This window comes from Prinia subflava, chromosome 5 (assembly GCF_021018805.1).
Source record: "Prinia subflava isolate CZ2003 ecotype Zambia chromosome 5, Cam_Psub_1.2, whole genome shotgun sequence".
Classification (NCBI taxonomy): domain Eukaryota; kingdom Metazoa; phylum Chordata; class Aves; order Passeriformes; family Cisticolidae; genus Prinia; species Prinia subflava.
The window spans coordinates 31,455,201-31,473,497 of NC_086251.1; the positions used below are offsets into that span (position 1 = coordinate 31,455,201).

Here is an 18,297-nt window from a genome sequence, read left to right on the forward strand (position 1 = left end):
GATCATTTCTTTAAAGAAAAAAAGCCCCTAACTCTACTATCAGTGTAGAGTAGAAGAAAGGATAGTAGTTACTTAGACCTATGTAGTCACAGACCTGTCTAATCCATCTAGTGATAGATCCTTTCTCTCCCACATTTGAATTTTATTATGGGTGAGGCATTTCCTGTGGCTACTTCATAATAAAAATCATGAGAAAATTATCAGCTAATGAGTAATTTAGACAATTTCAAGCTGGCTCGGGTAACTATCCAGCTGATGGCCTCTTTCATCTTATTTTATTCTGACTTTTAAAAAGGTGGTGCAATCATACTGGCTGAAGTGATGTCTTGGAGACTGTCAATCAAAGCAGATCTGGTTATGCTGTATGAATTCCTCTGTATGGTGTAGTGTAGATTAGATAACTTCATTTGACTTTTACTACTATATATGCCAAATATCCAAACAGTACTTCTCACTTCTTGAAAGGATGTTTTATGAGTATGTAAAATATTTTAGAAGTACACATATTCATGCCAATCTAATTGTCAAAGCTGAAACTGCAGGGGTATAATTTGTTTCCGATGTTCCACAAAAAGCACAGACTGTGCTGTTATAAAAGTATTGTTCTGAGTTAACACATAGGAAACATTGACAGTACAGAAGCTTATTTTCCAAGCAAAACTATCTTGAAAATACAAAAGAGAATGTGGGAGTCCATTTTATCCTGAAGTAAAACGACTGCTAGGGTAATTTGGATATGTGGAGTATTGGATACAGACACTGAGCTGTAGCTCATGAGCCCAATTCCATCTTATCAGGCTCCTGTGTTTTTGCACTGTGATCTTCATTCTCTGGTTAGGGGGTGGTTAACATGACACAAATGTAATACTGTGCTGGATACTTATGTTTTGGTGGTCACTGTCTCACCTGAACCGTTGTTTCCACAAAGCTGGCAAGCATCAAAGATATTTGTGAATTTGTAAGTGGCAATTTTGGAGTCAGCTCAGGTCTGGTCAGGCTCATTAGTTGTGCCTCATCATACTTGTATGAGAAAGCATTGGAACTGATTTTGTTTCACAAAAAGGATGACTCTCTCTTAACTCTTTTTTTTTTCATTTATCATGAGGATAATTCAACAGGTGATTGGAGTATGCTTATTTTTTTCTTTTTGCAACTAGTGTGCTTTAGGGTAATGGAGATGAACCACGAATGACCTCATAGCAGTGGTATTGTAATTGGAAGCTGATATCTCCTCCCCTTGTATGGATGCTACTGCTTGAATAGCCAGAGGACCAATCTGGAAGCTGGAAACAAATGGTGGACATGAATTTCTTGCAAGACAGATGTTAGATTCTTAGGGCAAGGTGCTGGTTCTATTCTGGTAACAAAAGGAAAGGAAACCAGCAATACACTCATGTCCTTCCACACATCCTTGCTCTTCTAAGGTCCTATCTAGTGTTTCACTGGGGTCAGGACAGAGATGTAATCTGCTATTCTCATACCCAGTGAACAGGGGTTGTGCAGACTTGCTTCCCTGAGTGTGAGGCATGCAGTGACAAATTGCTGTGCAGAACCTGCATCTGTCTGTGGGTATAAGCTCATTTGCTTGGGTTATGTGGCCTAGCTCACTCATAATATGCAACTGTATGTAGAAGGAGTATATATTCATATGTGTTATTCAGGTAACTGCTATCAAGAGGAAAAAGTCATGTAAATCATGATCAGGAAAAGAACTCTCTGCTTTCTGTCTCTCCCAGAGTTTCTGTGATGATATAGAGGGGCTCTAGAAGGATGGCAGCTACTGACCTCAGAGCAGTTCCTTTGATTTCCTATGAATGTCTTGGTTTTTTTCCTTTGGTGCAAGTGTCACATTACATCTCCCTCCACTACACACCCTCCATTAGAGATTTGGCTCCAGGTGGTTTCTGCCATGGTATCAACCTCTGCAGTTTCATTCCAAGCCCAGTTTTGGTCAGGCTTTCTCACCTTTTGACTCCTTTATCAGATGGAAAGTGGTTATCCATTTAAGTTGCCCCTTGGTTATATTTAAAAGCAATGAATGTATGAATGTCTCTACTTGTTCTGTCCATAGCTGCTCTTGAGTGTGCTAGGGAAATGAATATTTGTGAGATTTTAGCTGTGTACTGAGATGGATGAAAATGGACAATTTATTATTAAGTATGGTTTATCTGAAAAATAAATACACTTGATATGCAACTGCCCTTAAAGTCTGTTTTCTTTGCGAATGAGACTTAAATATTCCAACAGGAGAATGTCTGGCAGGCACCAGGAGAAGGGTACACACCTGAACCGATGGAACTTCATCTCCTGAACGAGATAGAAAATAAGCTTCAACTCCTACAGTCTAATGAGGAGTGTCCTGCTCTTTCCAGCTCTAGCTCAAAAGGTCCGAGCCAGATCTATCAGGTAGGTTACAGATCAGAGCTCATCTGCAGATATTTCATTTATAGTGTGTGTTGAGATCAATACCACATATGTCTGTATTTGTATCTTTTGCATTTTTCTTTAGGATCCTCTATTTATTCATAAAGTCTATGTGTTAAGGAATGAAGTGAGAAATTTTAGCTATAGAAAACAATGGAAAAATAATTTGTTGCTATTTTGAGTCATATTTAATTTGAGAACTGTCTTGTTTTTAACAGTTATTGATTCCACACTTCCAAGATACTTCGGAAATTGGTAACTCATACATTTTTAACTGCAAGAGGGTGTTTTTTTCAGCATAGAAACAAAATATCCATGATAGTTTACCTTTGGGAATTAGAATTAGGTTTCTTCTTATCTCGAGATACCAAAAGTGCCTGTTCACTTATGATCTGAAGGATAAGGCATGACTGATAAGCAATGCTAAAGGCTGTAGAAGATAGATTGAAATTGTATGTCCCTTGTTTTTAATGACCTTTGTCTTTTTGCCTTGCCAGCAATATTGAGATTTTAAGTTTGAGAGTCAAGGTCTCAGCCTTGAGAAATGATTGTTTGAATTATGTACTCAGAAGACTCCAATTTATCCCATGCCCTGGTACTGTTGCCTCTATGATAATGGGGTTTAAAATAAAATCCCCTAATTCTTGTTTTGAGTTTATTTGCACAAAGCTTATTTACTTTTGTAATATTTTCATTTTATGGATATATCAAAACTGATATATCAGAGAGTATCTGTAAAAATGTTCATTCACAAAACTGTTCTCAGTTACAAAAAACTGTTCAGGGTATGAGAAACATGTCTTTGAAAGACTAAAATACCTGTGGGTCTGTTTTTTTTTCCTCCCTTTTTAAGGGCACTCTAATGTCACTTTTTATTGGCTTCTTTCTGAATGTGAGGTTTTGTTTTACCTCTAACAGTATTTTCTGTAGCTCAGTTCCAGAGGAGTCACATTTTGATGTTGATCATTCACCAGCTGGGATCTAATGTGTGAAAAAGCACCTCCCCCTCGCTGGTAATCACATAACAAATGCCTTTGTTACCCTGAGCTTGCCAATGGTTGCCTGATCTTGTTCAGTGTTGCAAGACATCGGCTTGAAGTTAATGTGACTTGCCTGTGATAATGAATGCTCTGTTTGGAAATGTTTGTCCAAGTTATTAATGTTGCTTCCTTTCAGGTAATAGCCCAGAAATATTTGAATAGAAACTTGTATGTAGGTGTATGCTAATTAAAGAGTAACGTATTATCTTTTTTTAGTAGTATTAAACCTAACAACCAAAAAGAGGTAGTTAATTCCTTGTTACCTTTCATTAGTGAAAAGCAGTTGTCTTTCAGTTTTGTTTTGCAGCATGTAAAAGGCTTTCAGACATTGTAGTTCTATGATTTTAATTTAGAATTAGCTTAGAGTTGCATATTGTGAAGCTGCACATTCTTTTCTTCCAAGAATTGTGTTAGATATAGCTTTCAAGATGCAGACACTTAATCACTCTTGCCTCAGTGGGGGATGTCCTTTTCGTCACTGATGGATACTTTGACAGGATACAGGAACTATTCTCTCACTCTGAAATCTTTACTAATGTGCATTAGTTATCCTGCAATACCATAGCTGAGCTGTTACAGAGAAACAGACGTTCATCTTCTTGTGCAAGGAGTCCAGCTGGATTAAGAATGCTTTTCCATGACTAATGTTCTCTTTGACATGGAAATGTTTCTCATCAGAAGTGCATTTCTCTCTGAAATTTCTTTCTTTGCTGTAGTGCCAAATTAACTAAGTATTTAAAAATGTTTCTGTCTTACTAAATATTTTTGGGGAACAATAAACTAACTTGAATGTAATCCTGAAAGAAACAGGAAAGTGATAGGCTGAAGAATATGAAGTGTAAGACTGTGTGTGATAAGTTAAGTTACTAACTTGAAAAACTACCTGAAAACTAAAGGAACTGAAGAGGGTATTTAAAGAAACAATAATGCCACGGTGCCGGATTCGCCCGCTAGCTCCCAACAGTGCGTCAAGGCTTCTGGCTGTTCTCAGGAGTGATCTGAGAAACAGCAGGGCTTGATCTCTACGGCATAAGATGTGCTGAGGTGCACACAGACGCAAGGACAAGGGAGAGATCTTTCATGTGGTTTCCAAGGAGGTTTATTTCCAAGGAGGGTCCAGGGACGAAACACCCTTAACCCTACTGTGCAGGGACTTTTATAGAGGGGAGGATCTAGGGGCGGGTATAAATTTTCAACCAATGAGGAAGGGACTGGGGAGGAGCACAAGGCGGGGTTTACAATACTTCAATCAGTGAGGAGGCAGAGGGGGAGGAGAACAGTTCAAACAAACCAATGGGACTTGGAGAAACGGGATTTCCAGGGGATTTCCCAAAGCAAGGGGCTGGTACAAGGCAGGATTGACAGCAGAGCAGGAAGAGGGACATGGAACATTCTGTATCAAGGGGCAGGTCTAGGGCAAGATGGACAACTAGGTGGAAGGATACAACTTGGATTGAACTAAATACAGGGGGGAATGGAACAAACCATTAGGCGTAAAAACACACTGCAATACCATAATATCTGTAGGCTTGAGTGTCTTAAAAGGTAATAAATGTGTATTACCGTGAAGAGTTCTTTCATAACAGATGGGGTTTTTTAATCAGAAAAATATTCCCTTTTTCTGTTATAAAAGTGGACTACAGTTAACAGTTTAAGAGTAAACAAATACTCAAAATTCAGAAGATACACTAGTTTTTCAATTAATGGACTCCTTAATTGCCTATGCTCTATACCTGTGCTTCACCAAGATAGATGACTTTCACAGCTGATATCTGTTTCAGAGCATGGTTAGAAGCAGGTTAATAAACTGATCAGCCAGTTTTATGCCTCAAGATGCTTGTATAACACTAATATACTTCATTAGGTGGGATTTTGTTATTATTTATTTATAAAATTTGGGGGAAAGGGAGTGCAACCAATAATTATAGATATTTCAAATACGGTGTATTTCTCTTTGGCATTATGTTTGTTACAGCTTTGGCTCTTACCAAGTATTTCTATTTTTCCTTATGTAAAATATTTAAGAGTTATTTTCTACAGATCTAAAAATATGAAGGACATGGTAATCTCAAATCGACAATTACATGTGCTATGTAATTGAAACATAACATATTCTAAAGTATGTAAAACTTTGACAATAAAATTTGTGTCTCTTAAAAATTTTTGAGCTACTTTTGAAAGTAAGAATCAAGGGAGTATTTTTTAATTTTATGGCTGCTCATGTCCCTTTGGGTTGAATTAATTGTCAAGATGGGGGAAAGTTTTTTGCCTAGGCTTTTTTACCTCTGCCACTATTGGATTTTTCTATAGAATCTATAGTTTGCAAGAGAAAGCTATGGTTTTATTTCTGATTACAACATAACTTCGCAGTTTTGCCAATACTTGTCATTCTCAATGAGCTGAATTGCGTGTCATACTGAAACCTGAAGGTATTTGGGACTGAAGCATTCGTCAAAATCTAGTCCAAGACTATTGAAGGATGTGAGAATGCATAACCCAAATCTTTAATGTGGGCAACTAACTCCAACTTACAGAGAGAGGGTTATTCCTTGTTTACCATGATTCCTAGTAAACAAAAGCTGTTGCCATTTTGGCTCAGTTTTTCCTTTTCCTTCTGGCTTAATTCTGATCCCAGTATGGTTAATAGGAGCAAACTTTGAACCAGTTGTTCAGACACCCCTATTCTCAAAGTGCTTTTATTATTGTATAGAAATTAAGCATCCAAGTGTTAGATCTGGAGACTAGGAAATGCCTCTTAAAATGCAAAAGGTAAGAATTCTTTCATTGAAATATGTCCTGCCTGATATTTAGCTATTGTATCTGAAAATGCACATAATGAAAATTTGCAGGATTTGACATTTGCAGAATTTGACATTGGTGTATTATTCTAAACATTTTCTTAGTAGAAATCAAAATCATAGTAATGATTTTCTTAGTAGAAATCATTTTCACTATTTTCTTAGTAGAAATCAAAAGAACCCTCATCTGTCTGTGAAACAATATAAAGTTACGTGGTTAACGTCTATCAATTATTTTTTCAGGAGTCTCTGGTTTATGCAAACAGAAGCCTAGAAACAGTTCCAGGTGAAAAGGTTCTGCGGGACAATAAGGAAAAACGTGATCAACAGAATCGTCTGAAAGAAATAGATTATCAGCTGGAATACATAGAGAGAAGTCTTGTAAGTTTCCTATTTTTGTCATATTTTTCTTCCCTCAGTCTGGTAACATTAGAGTTTATCATTCCATCTGTCTTAAAATAAAATCAAGTTTTTTAGCCTTATGTAAATTTCTGAAAGGAATCCCCAAGAAAATATGCAGGCAAAAGTCTCAAATAATTATTCTTAATATGGGAAATATTTTTTTCAGTTGTAATACATACTTACCTTTAATATAGGGTCTTTCAAAGTCGAAGACATTACCCTCCTCTCTTCTTTCCCAGAGGGGCATAGCATAAACAATAACATATAAAAACATGCTGAAAGGATTTTTAATGGCTCATATACTTCAGTGTTCTTTAAGGACCAAATCTGATGGGAATGTTGTATACTTTAAGTTATTGAGGTAATCTTTCTTTATTATCACTACATTTTTATGTCTGTGTGTTGTAGAAATTTGTTTCTTGCGTGTAACTGATTTTAGAGTTTTTCACTTAGTAAGAAAAACATAAATATATAAATTTGTTATGACAGACCAAAAATCCACATAGCCTACCTTTTTCTCTTGGAGGTCTTTATTCAGCAGTAGGTTTACTCTCCTCAGTAATCAGTTAGGAAAAGTATTGTTCCTGTTATCTTTTATCACCCCCAAAATGGAATCTCCAGGGCAGATCAAAAGCTTTGTGATTCAAGTGGCAGCATAACCACAGTGTTATAATCTCAATTACTTATAGCACTATTGCTATGGTTGCAAAAGCTTCAGCCACTCTACATTATCAAGGTTTATTCTGGCAGTGCTGGAGTGTATATGAAGTATGGGAACAAAGACTTCGGACAGGAAAACAGTGATTGTTTTAGAGGCTGTTCACTTGTGTGTGTGTGTGACTACAGTAAGGAAGCATATTTAATTCTTATTTATTCACAGTACCAAAACAATAGTAGAACTTCATTTTAATACACTATACTGTTATATTAAGCAGTTAAAAGAGAGAGACAAATAACTACGGGAAGTTAGTGAACTTCAATATATTGACTAGGTTAATGGGTAATCAGATAAAGTAAGTCTGCATATTGTCATATTTGTCTACTTATTGACCTTTATATCACTTTTTGTCACTAATGACCTTGCTCATGAGGCAAGCACAATCTGAGGAAGTATGTCTGGGGATTGTATGGTAGTCTACAGCAGGCCTGGGAAATGCCGTGGGCTGCTGACTCATTGGAATATTTGTTTATAAATGGGTCAGTTCCAAATCTTAGTTGGGTTATAGCAGTTTTGTTTGGTATCACATTACATGCAGACTCTTGCCCATTTTACCTTGATTAGATTGCGTGTATTTAAAACTCTAAATTGATAGACTGTAATGCCAATTTACACTGTTTATGAATACAGAATGTCACCTGCACCAATGTGTAGCATTGCTGCCTGCTATGCATCACCTGGCAGGGCTTTTTTAGGGGGACACACTGTCTTCTGCTCAGTTGCTGCTCTGTAGCATGACTGAGCTCATGGCGTGTGGATGTGAAATATGTGAGTAGTAGGTCCTTTGCGAGGTACTTCAGTTGTCAGTGAAGGTCAAGAAGTGTTCAGTGTACTTGAAAGCAATAGGTTTATTTCTTGTGTGAAAAAAGAGAAGAGCCTTAAAAAAAGAGTGGGTTTTTTTTCTTTTTAATGCAATACATATAATTGATTTTTTTTTTCTTAAATCAGATAACATATGCAGTTCTCTTAGGACCTTGTTTCTATACCAAAGTAATATTTTGGCACATCTGGTCTCTGCCAAGACACTGCTTGATGAAAAACTGAACTGAAAGCTTGGGTTGAGGAAGGGAGCACATAGACTACACGTTTCCAGAACAATTTAATGATTTCTGGAAATGCTGGGTTTTATTCAATAGGTGGCGCTCTTCACTGTATGTCAGAAGAGGAGTGCTTAGGCATGGCTCTAGGGGATGTTTTGACTGGCAATAAAGTTGTCATTTCTGCTTTATAAAATGCAGGTTGTAAGATTTGCCTCTCACTTGTGGCCAGAGTCCATGTGTGCAGCTTTTAGCGTTGTTATTTTTCTAGCTTTCTTTAAAATTGTGTATTTAAAATGCATGTTTTAAAAATTCACATTACATTTCAATTTCTCCTTTACTCTTTCCTAAACCACTGTAATTTGCTATGTAAAATAATAAATAAATTCTCTGCTCTGAGTAGAGGATGTGATATGCCAGCAGTTAGGAGTGTTATTTCTGAATGCGTGGTTTTACCTGATAGTTGTAACATACAGAATTTTACAAACTTAGTATCTGAGAGAACTTAAGTTAAAATGTATTTTGAAAGGTCCCTTGGACAAAATATTTTTTGTTTGTGCTTCCTAGATGGAAGCGATGAATAGTTTAAGCAGAATTTAGCTCTGTGTGTTAGGGCATTATTTGCAGTAGGTATAAAGGTAACTCTCAGGTTACCTTTATAGGTAGCTTTATTTGTGTGTGTACAGTAGAATGCTGTATTTTTTCACTACCTTAAAATGGAATATCTAAATTTATTTGTATAATGGTAATGACCTTCTCTTCAAGGGGAATGAATACATTAATCATATTTCTGGAGGAAGCTATTTAGTAGTTGCTGGCTTCTGAAATGATAACATTTATGGATTCCTCCACTAAAGTTAACCTCATATATGCTGTAAGACTTCATGGTCTAGCTAAACCTGGGAGTAAACTCACAAAACAAAGTCAGAAGATAAAACTTTAATACACATTTTATATAAACACATAAAATCTGCTGAATATTACACTTGAATTAGTGAAATGAAGGGCTTTGGAATCTGAGTTCCTCCTTTACGTTGAACAAAATTGTTCGTAGTGAATTAATATACCAAAGAATGTATTGTATGCGTTGTTGAAATGCATTGTGAAATTTCAATCCAACTGAAATGTATCTGTACCATGGTATCTGGGCCCTTGCTGAATTTCTTTTAGGTTTCAGTTTGACCTTAGTTCACTTGTTCTTCATTTGAAACCATGTCTGACTCTCTCCGCATTCTTTCATCTTTCAGTTTCCTGGAAACCACTGAGCTTATCTTTGTTTTGTGGATTGCATTGTTAACTGCTGCTTCAAAAAATACCCAGTTCAGCTGCCAAATGCGTGTTGCTGAGCATTAATGAAAAGAATTTTATATAGAAAGAATAATAAATGTAGTTATTTTTCAATTGTGGCTTTGTCTCGTTGGCCGTTTGTGATAATCCAGTGGCATGTTTGATGATGGGTTGAATTTCTTCATGGCAGACAGTAGGTTTAAATGCACATCAAAGCAAGCTATTATGTAAGATAGCTTCACCTTTGCTAGCTATATGTGTGTTGAATTCTAATGTATTATACTGGAATCTGATTAATTCCTGCCAAAAGTCTACCTACATGTGTCTCTTTTGGGGTTTTGGTTAAAAACATAAAATCAAAAATACTTCAAATGCATGTTGAATATATATGCATGTAATAGTGTGTATACACAGATATAAGTATAAATGCCAATTACCTCTCAGCACGACTGAGATACTGATGCCTACTTGAAAAAAGTGTCCTCTTCTAGTAAGTGCTTTTAAAACAGAAGCTAGATAGAATTAAGACCCTAGTCTTAAATTTAAATTTATCAGATGTCTGTACACCTCTAGGAATCATTTTTTTTCACAAGTTCACGCAATCTCTTGGCCAAATGCATTTTGTGATTGTTAATTATTAATTTTTTTTTTTTAATATCAAGTACTATTAGGAAAATATACCTTTGGTTATTAGAATAGCTGAAATTTGCAGAAAGGTGAGCAATTGGTGAGGATGAAGAACAAAAATAATAAATGTGACAACGCTGTCAGGAGCTTTGATTACCTTCAGGAGCTTACTCCAAAAAGGATAATTATCTTTTTGATGCAAAATAAAATACATCTGTGGGGACATCTCAGGATAAAATTAATTATTATTTGGTCTTGGTGAAGGTCTTACATCACTTACATAATTTACTGTTCATCAGGGTGGTGATGGGGTTTGTTGTTACACATAGTCTTGTTCCAGTCTTTGCGCTGATACTGACTGAATTCAATGTACCTGATCCTGAGTCTGCATTAGCCAACTTCCAGAAAAGAAGAATAATTTCATCCTGACCTCTGCTATAGTTCCTTTCTTCCCTTTTAAAGGGAAGAGGAGACTAACCTAAAGCCCTACCACATATCTGGAAAATAATTTGTCAACCAGACAATACTGTAATATGTTGTTGTATCACAGTCTCTCCAGAAATTAACAACTAATACTTTTGAACACAGAAATACAGCCATATTTTTAACTACTCTGTGCATTGGTAGTCATTGAAGACTATAGCAAAATAGCAAATATCTTTCTTTTAATTCATATGGTATTATGCGGTGTCTGGTTTCTAAATAAGCATATGTTTGTCCATAAAAGTAGAAATTGTTTAATAAAACATTTTCATAACACATAGCACCAAATAAAGGGAAAAAGGACAGCCTATCTAAATAAAGTTGAGATAGGCCACTTTCTGTGTTATTTCTTCAAAAGTATCTACCAGGTGCTAAAGTTGCATGTCAAGCTGTTGTTGAGCTTCAAACAAATCTTGTTTATTCAGGTTTTACAAGGCTTCATTCTAATTATGTGATTATACAGAATTGTTTCAGAATGAAATGTGGTAGCATTTCCACCTGGGAAAATATCAGTGTGAAAACCTTATTTTCTTCATTTAGCAGCTACTATACACGAGAAGAGAGCAGTAAGATTAATAGTAGATTGACAAAATGTAAATATTTCACTCATGATTCAAATAAATTTACTGTGTATTGGTTATTTTTCACTGTACTGTGGATAAGAATGAATTGGCTGCCAGAAGTATTTATAAAAATATTTTGAAACTACATGTTGCATTAAGATTCAATAAAATTAAATAATTTTTGTACACATGTTTAATTTTAAAAACTAAATTATATTAAAATATTGACCAGTTAAACTCTTAATGATGCTTCTAGTTTATATGGAAAATTAAGATAATATTTATGTAAATGCCTGTTAAATTGAACTGCATCCATATGATGGTGATAAGTAATATGGCCAGTTGCATCATAAGTTTTAGTTATGTTTTGATACTGTATATGAAAAATCATTGCTGGAATTTGATACCTGTAATGGGACCTGTTTTAAGCATAATGGATTTCTAGGTAAGATTGATCAAATCTTGAATTTTCAGTCAATTCAATGTACTCATCCTCCTTCTCCCAAAATGTAACTTCTAGTTAAGACAGCAACTCTGCTGGTTTACAACTCTGCCATATTGTGGTGTTTGCCATCATAAAATAACAAAGTATCTTCGACTGCTCACCCATCTCTAAATTCATGTAGTGCTACTTACAGTCATCCTTCGATCTCCTCCCATTTTATGTCTCTAACATGGCTTAAGTGTAACTGCATTGCTTCCTTAATTTTATTCATTTATAAATGGCATTTAACACCATCAAACAGATTATTATTGGGAATGTATTTCTTAGATGGTAAAACAGTCCATGAAAACCGACTTGCTTCTGTGCTCTTGTGTTATTTGTTCAGTATATCTTTGTCACACTGCTGTCCTCTCTGCCTTCAACAGTGTTGTTGTATTTGCTTATGTCATCCATTTTTCTGCCTCCCAACCCCTCTCGTCATCTCCAGCCTGGGTTCAGTGTATCTACTCATACTGGTCTTTCTCATTCCTTCTGAACTCCCCTTTCAACCCATCATCTTTAGTTCATGGTTGAGATAAATACATGGCTTCAAAGCAGGATGGTGCCCTTCATCCAATGGTTATAGTTTTAAACAGTTGCTCATTGCTCTGCTCATGACTGAAGCCCTCTGGTTAAATACAGTCAAGTGTATTAAGCAGTAAGGAGTTTGGTGTTTTCCAGGTGCTTGACTATCTGTGTACATGTACCTTTTGTATGGATATTCTTAGAATAGGTTTATTTGGGCTTTTCATTTCTCCTTTCTCTTCCCTGTTTGTACAACATGCAGCATCACATTTCAATGCAGTAACTATGGTTTCTGGCTGCAGTAATATTGAAGTAATGCTTAAAAATTCTCTGGTTAGTAGGTGTTGACACTGTAACATTTTCATCATTGATGTGTGCATGTCCCTCTGAGGGAAGGAGAAGGTATTTTCCTGTTGTCTCACATCTCTACTGGCAAATGCAGGACTTCCTCGTTCCTTGCTGCAAGTTAGCACTGTTCTTTAATTTCTGTAGGAAAGAAATATTATTTTTGTTGGCCCACTTGTGCTCTGTATTCTAAGTGAAATAGTCAGGAGAATGCCCCTGTTTCTCTGCAAACGTTGTTGGGGAAGGCTGTTTGTGCTTTGCCCTAGGATGTCCCATTCAAAGTAAGAAATTAAAAACAACAGGGCTGCTGTGGAGTAAACCTTCTGCAACGTGTACTTAGGTGTAATTTATCCTTTATGGGTGAGTATCTTAATCTTTTGATAAGTAGCATATCTACATAATTACATAATACATAAGTAGCATCTCTACATCTTATACTTGGTGGCTAATGTGATTTTGGATCTGTGATAAATGTCAGCATAGAAAATTTTGGCTGTAATTTTGTCTTATACCTGTGTGTGTCTGTATGTCTGTATGTACAAACTGTGTAGCAGAGTTTTGGTGTTTTTCTTGAGACACTTTGGCTTACTAGGCCAGGATGGAAGTGTAATCATACAGCATCTCTAAGAGGGAGAGATATAAGACACATAGCAGATGCACAGGTTGGAGATACTCCTGTAAACTACATCAAACTATTTGATGGCCACATGGGGTTCCTAGGCCAAAACATTCTTAAATGTCCTAGCAATATGTGACTTCTATAAATATTTGTAATATTACTGTTGGCATGTTGTTTATTTCAGTTTAAGCTATATAATATTTATATATATATTTTCACCTATGAAAGGCAATTGTGGGAAACAAAAAGTTATTTTCAGTATGATTCCTAAGACTATAAAAATACCATTGAATTTATAGATAAGAGGGATACTGTAATTAATGTTTTAAAGCAAACTGATAACATACTGTGATTAATCTGATAATCACAGTTTTATGGCAAAGTGTAGTTGAAAGCTTGAAGTGTTTCTCATAGAATTTTGGCTCCTAGCAACAGTTTCTTGAGATGACAACAGCAGTATTTCTAGCATGAATGTAGTAATTTTATTTTCAGAAACAGGGTAATCCTGTTTACAGATTCAAACATAGTTGATTGGAGAAAAGCCTTGAAAGTTTTTTCTCATAAATTTAAACAGTCTAATTATACATCATATTTTTTATGTTGTGCTGCACAGCACAAGTCAGTATCAAAAAATACTTACGAGGCTGGGATGTCACCTTTCCAGAAAATCTTCACTTAAAATATTCCCTCTTATTAGAGCTAAAGGCATATAAACTTTTGATGGAAAAAATATGTTAATGCCCAACATTCTGCTACTGAGTATTTGTACTGGTTGACAGTTTGGCAGGTTTGGGCACCTCGTGGTTTGTCTCATGCTTAAGTCTGTTTTTTGATGCTGGACTGAGCTGGACTTTCTATGGCCTCTATTTGCTGCACATGCTCAGAGCATGCCAATACACACGAGCAGCCACAGGTACAAAACGTTATCAGGCATGATCAAAATTACGCCTCTTTGCTTTCAGAACACAGCCTTAGAGGATGCCTTCACTTTATTCAACCTCAGCAATTTCATCTCAGTAGCTTTATCTCCATGTTGTCTCTGGCAAGAGAACAATCTAACCCTACATAATTCTTTTTCCAAGATTTAGAGGAGCAAGGACATAATCTTTCCCGTGGTGCTATTACGATATTCATCCAGGAACAAGGTATTCAGGGGCAGACCAGCATGAATTAGAAGGATGTTATTTCTTTGGCCTGGTGATGGGTGGAATATGGAGCACTGGTTGTATCATTTATTGTTGTGTGGGGACTAGGAAATTCCTTTTTCTGATGACAGGCTCATCGTTGATCTAGATTAATGGTTTCTAACACCATGATTTTTTTTTTTGTCCTAATAGGGTTTTTTTTGTCCTAATAGTTTGATGAAAATTTTTCAGACTCGCCTATATCCTAGTCATTGAGGTCTCCCTTCATAAAAAGGGGAATTAGGCTGAGACTTAGAAATTGCTTTCTGGGCTTGCACTTTTGTAATTATGCAGGGCAAGTGAAATTGTCATCACACAAATTGATTGTGTCCATGTAAGAAGCATGGCCGCATACTGTTGTTATGATTTTCAGATGGCACAGAAATAACAACATGACTCTCGATATGGTGGTGAAGATGAGAGCAAGCTTTATTATTCTAAATTCTCTTTTTATAGAGTAGTTCGGTACAAAGAACGTGATTGGCTATTCAGAGTCTACACTCTTTGTCAACAACTTTGCCAGTAAACATGTTGGAAAAACACCACCTGCGGATGGTTTCTCACTCCCCAAGGTTTGTTTGAATTCCTCCTTAAGATTTTCTCAGGCCACTTTCTCAGGCCTGTGTGAAAGTAGTATGTGGTGATTTCACACAGACACTGTAGCTGCCTGATGCCTAATTTCAGACTATTGTCAGCATCCATAGTGTACTTTGTGATAAATCCTGACCTTTAATGCAATCCCCCAGTTCTTAAAGAAGCAGGATTGTAGGATCTTCTCTTTGGGTCTTTTTTCTCTTGTCTGGTTTGGTTTTGGGTTTGATTTCCCCTTGGAGCAGGGCGCTAATAACACCAAGGGTGCGGGTTTGATCCCTGTACAGGCCATACACTTCAGAGCTGGACTTGATCATCCTTGTGGGTCCATTCCAACTCAGAATATTCTGTGTGATTCACCTCCTTATTGCTTAATTTTGGCACTGTTCTGCTTAGAGATACTGAGCAGTGTACATTTGTACATAATACTGCATGATAATGACCACTTTTTATATTTTCTGTACTACTTATTTATGGAGAAATGCTTTCTATGTAGGGTGTTACCTTTACTTTCAACTATTCAGGTAGTACCAAAAAAAAGAAGCCCGTTATAATAAGTTGACATTGGAAGACAGAAGATACTGACTGGACTTTGTAAGAAGTGCTTCTTAATATGACCTGTTTTTATTTTTCTGTTCTACTAATTATGTTTAGGACTGAATAGGTTATTTGAATTCCTTCTGTAGAAGAAGTTTCATGTTTCACGTTTCAAGAGTATTTGCCCTATATCTTCAGAGGCTCTTTTTCCCCCCCCTCTTCATTATAATTTAAAGAGTAAACCAATTGTGTAGTTAGTTATATTTCTCAAATGCAAACCCCAGTCAAAATTAAACACACCTCCTTACTAATAATCTTCCATTGTATGCACCCTGTCACTGCCTTTTTCTTTAGAACACTTCCCTATTCCTTATGTGCTTGTCCTAATTTTCTGACATGCAGAGAACTCTCCATTCCATTTTGGTGGGATCAAGTCATTATTCATATCATATAGTCTTTTCTGGCTGGACTATTGGTGTTCTTTGTTTAAAAATATGTATTTTTCTTTTGATTGCATTTATCTTCCCTAGTGCTTCAATGCAACATGTAATTATACTGTGGTATGTGTATGTGTTGAACAATAAACAATATTTATTGCTAAGAAGAGTATTTAAATGTTCTGAATCGTTTCACTTTTTGAGATGTTCAAAAGATGTGGAAAAGAAGATTAAAACTGAATAACTGCTTCTACAAACATGAACATGTGGTTGTAGCAGTTCTTTTTTTCTTCCTAGCTGCTTTTCTTTCTGTAAATCAAAGCCTTCCTTCAAAGAAATATCAAGCAAGAGTGGTGTCTCTCAGCAGGGAGTCTTCATTCTGCAGGAAACAAACATTTTGTGCCTGTCCTCTGCTATTGGCGTAAATGTAATAGAAGCCTATTAAGAGTGTGTGGAAGCTTCTGGTTTGTGAGGAGCAGTCTAAAGAGGCTTTTTTTGTTGAAGCCATGTATATTACTTTCTCAGTGTAATTGCATATAAATATAACACACGTCTACAGTTTTAAAACTTATTATATATTTATATATGTGTAATTGGGAAAGTAGAGTTGTTTATGGTTAGAATTGTCACTCATATACAATATCTTGTCCTTATTTTTTGTTTAGGATCATTGACTGAGGAAATAAAATCCATTATAAGTACCAACAAGTGTTTTTATTGCTAGTATTTTTAATGGCAAAGCTAGAAAGCACTAATTAGCTAAGTGACTTCAAAGTGATAGCAGTAACCAGCTAAGAATTTTTAATTTAGTAAAGGAGCAAAAGACTGGTGATCTTTTTGGATTTGTATGCAAAGGAAGGCATTGTAACCTATATTTGTGAGAGAAATTTCAAGTATAGTATGATGATGGTCTTTCTCAGAAAGGCATGTCTTAAACCTGAATTTATATAACAATAACAATAAAAATAAACTTGAATTATGTTAATTCAAGAAATGACAGAAGTAAGAACTGTATAGAATGTACAGAGTATGGACTTGTGAAGAAACATTAGGAATAGTCATGCATACATTATTCAGACTCTTTATGAATTACACGCTTAGACTGTAACCTGTAAATATTATAAGTATGAAGTGTGGAGCTAAATTAGGGGTGTATAGTGAGTTCATACCAACAGTCATTATGCAAACAAATGCCTTTCCACCTGAATGGTACAAAAACCCTGAATTATCAGTGTTTGAAATTACTGTATGAGTAGCTTTGATTGGTTTTTCAGTCTCTGTCTCATTACCAAGTGACTTCCAGTCACTGTGTAGTTTTCTCAAGGTGTAACAGTGTTTCTCCCTTTTTAATCAATCCACCGGTCAAATCCATTTTGATTGGAGAAGTGTGAACACTATCCTGTAATACAAGTTCCAATACTTACATCCAGAAATGGCCTTTTAACTTGTCTTTATATTCTCTATTTTCAATTATCTGTACTTCCGTCTCTGACAGTTTGCTTTTTAGACATTTATAATACAATAGTTTCAGTTCTTTTATGAAACTTTTGTAATGTCACTAGCAGTTTCAGGCACAATATATAAAAGCAAAAAACCTAAAATATAGTATTGGAAACAGAATTGGTAATGTTAGCAGGAAAATCAGCTGCAAATTTAGATTCCTTATGTTAATGACATTTTTATTTTCAGAAAAATAAATAAAGGCAAATTAGGCTAAATCTGTTTTATTGTTGCGTGCTAAAGAAATTGCCTTTTTTTATTCTAAATGCAAGTGTTGCTTAATAAGAGGATGATCATAGTAGGAAAAGTAATATCTGTATCTTGCTTGTTTTTGTACCAGGGATTCATAGCAGAATTTAGCTACAGAGTAAAGTGAGTGGACAAATCTTTTAATTAACCTCTGTCATTATACATCAAGTCCTCTTCATTAAATAGATGTAACAGGGAGAAAAGCCAGTTGTTTCTAATAATTTTCTAGTGCTTTTGTGGTTTGTATACTTCAGTGTTCTGAAGGTCGGATAGAACTACCAGACCATAAAATCCAGCCAGCGAGAGATCTGGAGCTAAGAGAGCTCAAGGATTTATTAAGTGATGTGAAACTCTATTGTTTTGTGCATGTGTTACATAATTGCTGTCAGTGCAAGGCTGTTAAAATTCCCTGCTAGTAATAACACGAATACCATTTTATAGCTTCAA

At 35.8% G+C, this 18,297-nt stretch overlaps 1 protein-coding gene across 5 annotated transcripts in view; it reads left to right on the forward strand.

Annotated features, from left to right (window-relative positions):
- Window positions 1-18,297, forward strand: part of FSIP1 (fibrous sheath interacting protein 1) — a 70,344-nt gene that overhangs the window by 11,681 nt on the left and 40,366 nt on the right. For all 5 annotated transcript variants that reach the window (XM_063398797.1, XM_063398798.1, XM_063398794.1 and 2 more), the window contains exons 10-11: window positions 2,248-2,406; window positions 6,506-6,643. In XM_063398797.1, the coding sequence (XP_063254867.1) occupies window positions 2,248-2,406; window positions 6,506-6,643 (297 nt within the window). The remainder of the gene's footprint in view (window positions 1-2,247; window positions 2,407-6,505; window positions 6,644-18,297) is intronic.